General features: G+C 38.1%; 1 protein-coding gene across 1 annotated transcript in view; it reads right to left on the bottom strand.

The window, feature by feature from the left end:
* Window positions 1–227: 227 nt before the first annotated feature.
* LOC109913631 overlaps window positions 228–7,622 on the bottom strand; it is a 136,211-nt gene continuing 128,816 nt past the window's right edge. Inside the window, exon 9 of the mRNA XM_048603504.1 lies at window positions 228–743. Within this exon, the coding sequence (XP_048459461.1) occupies window positions 594–743 (150 nt within the window). The 3' untranslated portion in view covers window positions 228–593. The remainder of the gene's footprint in view (window positions 744–7,622) is intronic.

The raw sequence follows: 7,622 nt of genomic DNA, 5'->3' as shown, positions 1-7,622 counted from the left end.
TTCAGTAGAAAATTGTCTTGTCAGAAAACAAGAAACACGAGTTGCTGTATACAGGTGCAAAAACAAAGTTGCTGGAGAAGCTCAGCAGGTCTGGCAGCATCTGTGAAGGGAAAAACAGAGTTAACGTTTCGCGTCCGGTGACCCTTCCTCAGAACTCACAGCAATTTTCCTTCACAGATGCTGCTAGACCTGTTGAGCTTCTCCAGCAACTTTGTTTTTGATCCTGATTTACAGCATTCGCATTTCTTTCAGTTTTTATTTAATTGCTATATACAGGTGACAGTCTTGCTGTGCAAAAAATCCAGAGCATTATGAAGATGGGTATTCACAATAACAACTACGTAATGAGATGTTGCCTTTATTCATACCTATATATAGACAAATATTATTATGACGTACACTGCTGTCAATCATTCGGGAAGCATGCAATTTGACTGTACAGAAGTTATTCATCTTGGAGCATAATGTGCTGCAAGTTTGCCTAACATTGCGTAAGTTAGCCAGAGTAAGCAGACCAAATACATTTTTTCAACCTTCTCACCATACCGACAAAACATTATTAATTCGAATCACTATATACCCATTCAGAGCTCCTACAAGGCACGAGAATGTATTTCTACGAGCCTTCTGGGATCAGGTTCCACTTCGCATTTATCCGAAGTACACAATCCTATCCCATATTGTCCTGAAGAGCACCTTTCAATGGAGGATTGCTCCAAATCCCGCTGTCTGCTGTTGTATGCCTGAAAACACATATGAGAAAGCACGTTTTAGAGATTTTTTTTATTTTTATCGGCACAGATTGGAGTACAAAAGTGAAATTACTATGCAAAAAACAAATTATTTCAACTTTTAGTGGGAGAAAAAAAATGACTTACAAAACATGGCACGAAGTCATATTTAATTATTTCATATTAGTTATCAACCAGCTCTGAAATATACTTAAATTATTGTTGGCATACACGTGTTACCCCTCATATTTCTATTTAAGAAGACTATTTGATTTTTAGTGGTAACACTCATGTACAGCTTTCTGGATGGAACAGTGACTACGTTAATGCTCTATCTATTTTGATTCTCCTTCGTCTTGTTCTTCACAACATTTCTACATTCAGATCGACTTTCCTGCTATCAATACCCACTTATGCGTATACAAGGTCGTCCCTGCATATATTTAACGTACAGATTTGTATCTATATACTGCATTAATGCAATGTTAAATCCACATAAGTAATGCACAAATGATATTTGATATTTATGTACATTAATGCAAAGGATTTCCGTAAAGGAGAATAAAGGGATTGATCGGGGTGGGGATGGAATATGAGATTAAACTTGCAGGGAACATGCAAACTGAATATAAAAATTTCTATAGGTATGTGAAGAGAAAAATATTAGTGAAATATTAGTGAAACGTGTCGGTGAAGAAAAACGTAGACAACTCGCATTCAGAAACCTGGGTTACAATAACAAGCAAAGAGATAGCAGAACAATTAAGCATGGATTTTGCTTCTGCCTTGACAAAGCTTAGGTATAAATATCTTATGGGTACAGTGACCAATGGATATGGCGCAGCTATGTGAGATTAGGGTATTGAGCTCGATGATCAGCCACAATCATTTTGAATTGCAGAGTAGACTCGAGGGGTGGAGTGGCCCACTCCTACGCCTATCTTCTATGTTTCCACAGCACAATTTATGTACCAAAGTGTTGGACAACATAGGGTCAAGTGAGTGGTAGGGACTGAAGGAAATCAGAATAAGTAGGAAAGTGATGTTGGGGAAATTAATGCAGTGAAATATCAATACATTACCAAGCCTGTCAATCTACATCCCATTGTGCCTGAAGAAATGGCCTGAGAAATAATGGGTGTTTTGTTGGTCTTTTTTCAGTATTCTGTATACTCTTGAACAGTCCCCATAGATAGCTAATATAAACCCACTGATTTAAAAAAAAGATAGAGAAAAAAATGAAACAGGAAATTATTGACCGTTTGAAGTCTGACATTATTCGTGTTGAAAATGCTAAAGCTCATTATGAAATAATTAATAGCAGAACACTTGGAAAATAGTCACATGATCAAACAGCCAGCAAGGATTTAAGAAAGGGAAATCATGCTTGGTAAATCTACAGGAATGTTTTGAAGTTGTAACTAGGGAGTTTACAAGGGAAACCAGTAGATGTGCTTTACCTGGACTTTCAGAATGACTTTGTTAAAGTACCACAAACGCATTTAGCATGTAAAATTAAGGCCCATGAGAATGGGGCAAGCAAACTGACTCGGATAGAGAACTGGATGGCAGACAGGAAGCAAAGAGTGGGAACAGACAGTTTTTCTTTATGGAATGGCATCGAGTCACTATCGGGAATCACTCAGATCAGTGCTTGGACCTTATCTATTCACAACGCATGCCATTGATTTCGATGTGGAAACTAAATGTAGTCTCTCCAGGTTTGCAGGTAATACAAAACTTGATGGGAGGGTGAGCAACGAAAAGGGTGCAGAGATGATTCGTTGTGATTTGGACAGTTTGAGTGATTAGTTTGACAGATGATATATAATGTGGATATATGTGAGTTTATCGATTTTGCTAACCAAATCAGCGAGGCGGATTATTATCTGAATGACCATAGACTTGGGAAAGTGGGAGGTGCAATGACATCTGTCTGTCCTTGCACACTAGTCGCTGAAAGTAAGCATGCAGTTGTGTTGGCTATACAGCAGCCTATTGGTATATTAGCATTCATAACATGAGGATTCGAATAGAGTAACAGGAATATCTGGCTGCAATTGTAAAGGGCCTTGCTGAGAACACATCTCGATTATTTTCTGCAGTTTTTGTCTCCCTACCTGATAAATGATGTTCTAGTTATGGAGAAAGTGCAATGAAGCTTAAACTGACTGATTCCTATGATTGATATAATTTAGGACTGACATATCAAACATACTGGAACAGTTAGAAATGCATTCACTGAATTTTAAATGAACGAGAGTGAATACATAGACAGCTATAAAATCGTAAGACATTTGGACTGTTCAAATGCAGAAAGGATGTTCCCGATGAAATGAGAGTTCCAAACCAGGAGTTATAGGGCAAGGTTATGGGGTAGGCCATTCAGAATAGAGATGAAGAGAAATTCCCTTACCTGGAGAATAGTGAGCCTATGTAATTGATTGCCACAGAAAGCATTTGAGGCAAAAGTGCTAAATGTTTTCTAGAAGGAGTTGGAGATAGTCCTTAGGGGTAAAGGGATAAAAGGATAAGGGAGAAAGCAGGAACTGGGTACGGAACTGGATGATGGGACATGATCATTGAGTTCTATGTGTTAACGTTGCCTCCCTGAGTTCAGCATGACTCCAAGTTTTCAAAGTGTACCATGAGAGGGAAGGTGACAACGTGATCCACGTTGATAGCAGAAACAGAGAAACAAAAAAGTAAGGTTCCTAAGTTTGAATATACCAGCAGAAAAGAAACTAGTAAGCGGGACATTAACAATAGTAATTATCAGTTTATGTTAAGTTCCAATGTTATCAGTCATTAGTTGGGCTACAACTTGTGTAATGTGTGCATTTCTTGTCAGTTCATTATGAACAGAATGTAATAGCACTAAAGACAGTGGGTAGGATTTTTCTATGGATATTGCCAGGATTGGAAATATTTGGTAGGTTTTAATGATTGAATAGGCTGGCAGTTACAGGGGAGGCTATGGTTCGTTTTACTTGAGGTGTACCAAATAATGAGGAACTTGGACACAATGAATTTGAATAGTCTATTTAACTTAGCAGTGACAAGACGATGCAGAAAATGCCATCTAGATTAATATCTGGCATAACTGTATTGTCTCGTGATGAAAGAATTGACAGACTGGCTTCATTTCTACAACAATTGGAAGAATGGTGTTGACTTGATGTGCATTGAGAGTATTGAAATATGTAAGATCCTGAATGATAATGATATAATAAAAGTCGAAAGGATGTTACCTACTTTGGAAATACCCAGACGATGGGGTGCTACATAAAACAAAAATAGTGCTCACTCCTTTTTTAGGGCAGAAATTCACTTTTATATCAGCGTGAAACTTTCTTCTGACTTTGTTGTCTGTGAGAACTCCATGCCTCAGAAGGTGGTGAGGAGGGGCACTGAAATGCTTTAAGATGAACATAAATGCAATCTTGGTAGCCAGGCTAAGCAAAGGCTATTTTGCATTGACTGGAATGTTGATTTTGAAATACTGTCAGATCAGGATGACCTCACTGATGATTGGAGCAAGCTCAAGTGGCCGTTTATCTATTCTTCCCCGTGATTCACTTCATTTATTCATTCGCAGGATGAGGGCATCACTGGCCAGGCAGTATTTATTGCTCATCCCTAATTGTCCAGAAGGCAGTTGAGAGTCAACCACATTGCTGTGGGTCTGGAGTCACATGTAGGCCAGACCAGGTAAGGATGGCAGTTTCCTTCCCTAAAGGGCATTATTGAATCAGATGGGTTTTTTCTGACAATTGACAATGGATTCATGGTCTTCATTAAATTCGTATTTCCAGATATTATATTGAATTCAAATTCCACCATCTGCTGTGCCCGGGACCCCAGAACACTATCTGGGTCTCTGGATTAATAGTCCAGCGATAATACCACTAGGCCATCGCCTCCCCCAGGAAGAGCAGTCTTGTCAAAGTTGGCACCACAGTGCACACAACCCCGGGAATATAGATCATTGACCCTGAATGCCAGGAGTTCTCACGGATTCGATTTAAATATCAACAATGGAATCTCCTTCTGATTAAGATCGACTACCTTCTGCAGAGAATGAGAACTTGTCCATACAGAACAGAATTTGGTGAAAGAGAAAGGTGGCAATGTCAAAATGTACTCGGTGGAGAACTTCAAAGACCTTTACAAGTGAGGTGTTTGGTAACCTGACCTACCTTATCAACTGAAGAATGAGATAATAACTGGACTACGTATAGGGGAATTTTTAACGAAACAAACTGAAGGAAAAGACACACTTGACCTCTTCTTCGCTAACTTACGTTTTGAAGATATATCTGTGAATGACAACATTGATATTTCTTGTGCAGTCAAAATCCTGTCTCAATATAGAAGCCCAACTGCATGGTGTTGTGTGGATAAATGCAGCAGTTTTCGAACTGATCTAGCAATTCAAAACTGGACATCCATTAGGGACTGCGGGCTATCAGTTGCAGCAGATGTTTATCCAACCACAATCTATAATCTTAAGATTCAGCATATCCTTGGTATAATGAAGAGCACAGGAGAGCATGCCAGAAGCATCATTAAAAGTAAAGTATCAATTTGATGCAACTGCAAACCAGGGAAACTTGCAAACGAAGAATATTCAGCATACAGTAGATAGAACTAAGTGGTTCTACAAACAACCAATCAAGTTATCGTTTTGCAGTTCTGCTACGTCCTGTTTCTAGTGGTGGTGAAACGTTAAACATTTAACAAGAGAAGGCGGGTTCGAAAACATACTGAATGCTCAATTATTTGAGAAACTAGTGCAAAAAACATTCCTGAATATTCTGAAACTGTCCAGATGGGATATCCATCTCAATCTCCTCCTTGTGTACTTAATATCACATGTACCTGCCTTCAGCTTTTTGATTTCCTGTGCTATAACAGGAAACGGCTGAAAACATGTTTCACTATCAATCTGTGGTATCTTATAAAATTATGGCTTTGGTACCATGCATCTGATATTCAAACTGAGCCACTGATATAGCTAAGTTTGTCGAGCACAGTTAAAACTCGGGTATGTATATGACAATTTAGAAAGTTGTCCATTTGTGTCTTGTCCATTCAACAGCGACATTTCAAAACATAGCAAATACTACCCCTTCAATTTACTCTAATGATACTCTAATATGCGATCGAGTAGCACTTATTCCAATACAAGTGACTCACTGACACCCAGTTTGGTTACAGCAGAGACAGCTAGCTCTTAAATCGATTACAGTTTGTTCCAAACATGTTCATAATACAAAAGGTGACGTGAAAGTGAACTGTATTGACGTCATGGCTGCATTAATCTGGACATGGCATCGCAGAACCCTGGCAAAATACAAATAAATGGGATTTGGGGATTAACATTCTTTGGCTTAGAATCAAACCTAACGCTGAGGAAGGTGGTCTAACTTTTCGAGATTGTTCAGCTCAGCCCAAGGACATCACAGCAGGAGTTCCTCTCGTTCTGTTCTAGGCACAAGTATTTTAAACAGCTTCACGACCAACTACCCAGCTTCTCAAATTTAGAAGTTAGGATGTTCATTGGCTTAGGCTGAGAAGTATAACTTGAACCCACACAACTGTCAATAAATTACAATTTTGATTTCGAATGTGTGATTTGAACATTATTAATTTTCAATTTGGATTTTTGAATTGTGAATTAATAATGCATCGGTTTTCTTATGTGTCCCAGGGTGTTAATGATTACCTTATAATTATTTTATAGCTTTGGTGATTTGTTTGCGATATTTTTGAGAGATATAGCTTCCCAGAATTAATGAATTTCCATTTACACAGGAGAATTTAAGAGCGAGCAAGGTACACACTGTTGTACCTTAACCCATTTGATGGGAATTTCCAGACATTTTTTTAAGTCTATGGGCAACAACCATAGCTGAAAAAGGCATTGTTTCTGTCTTTCTGCGGACTATGTTGTACAGATGTATCGGCTGAAGATGGATATGCAGAGCAATGCTTCTGAGAAAGAAAGAGATACGAAAATAATTATTAGCTTATATTAAGAAATTTAGTGTTGTTTCCAGGCCAGGAGCATTCGAATAAAACCCTGAAAACATTATTTGAGACTCAGAAATTTTAAACTCAGGCTTATGAATGAGGAAGCAGAAGCGGTTTTCAGATTTAACAGATTGGTAATTGATTTTGTGTTATTTATAAATAACTGAGTTTATTTTATATTATCGACATTGAATCTCCTTAATAACTTTTGGTTTTAATGTTTAAAACAAATTTACGAATTTATATGCATGTTTTTCAGAGAGACACCACGTTGTTAATATGAAAAGACTAAACAAGAGGTGATCTAGCAAGATCGTACTTGTCCAGTAATAATATCAGCTCACTTCATAGCCAATCTCCGACGGGGGATATAATTAGCATCTCCCTTTTAAATTCGTTGGCATTACAATTGTAAATTGTATGATCTTTGAGGTTGTCAATGACATAGGCGGAACTGTACAAGTCATTTATATGTAATGGCTACAGGAGGAGGTTAGAGGTTTGGAAGTCTTTAGAGAGTAGTTCACTTCCTGATTACCCAAAGCCACTGCATCATCTATAAGAGACATGCCAAATTTTGATGAAATACTTTCAACTTGCTTGGAAGTGTATAGATCTAGCAACAGTAAAAATAATTCGTCACCGTGCAGGATAAACAGTCTACTTGAATAGTATCCCATTCAAAATTTACTCATTCCACAACTGAAATGTGCATTTCATCTAAAGTATGTACTGCAGGAATTCCCCAAGGCTCCTTTGACAGAGACTTCCTAACCTGCGAGTTTTACGACCTCGAAAAACAATGACAGAGACGCACTCAATCACGTTATCAACATAAGAACGGAATAATTAAGA

The sequence above is a fragment of the Rhincodon typus genome, chromosome 12 (genome assembly GCF_021869965.1).
Source record: "Rhincodon typus isolate 14 chromosome 12, sRhiTyp1.1, whole genome shotgun sequence".
NCBI classification, from domain to species: domain Eukaryota; kingdom Metazoa; phylum Chordata; class Chondrichthyes; order Orectolobiformes; family Rhincodontidae; genus Rhincodon; species Rhincodon typus.
Note: the sequence above shows the minus strand (reverse complement) of the source record. Positions and strands in the feature narration are given on the sequence as shown.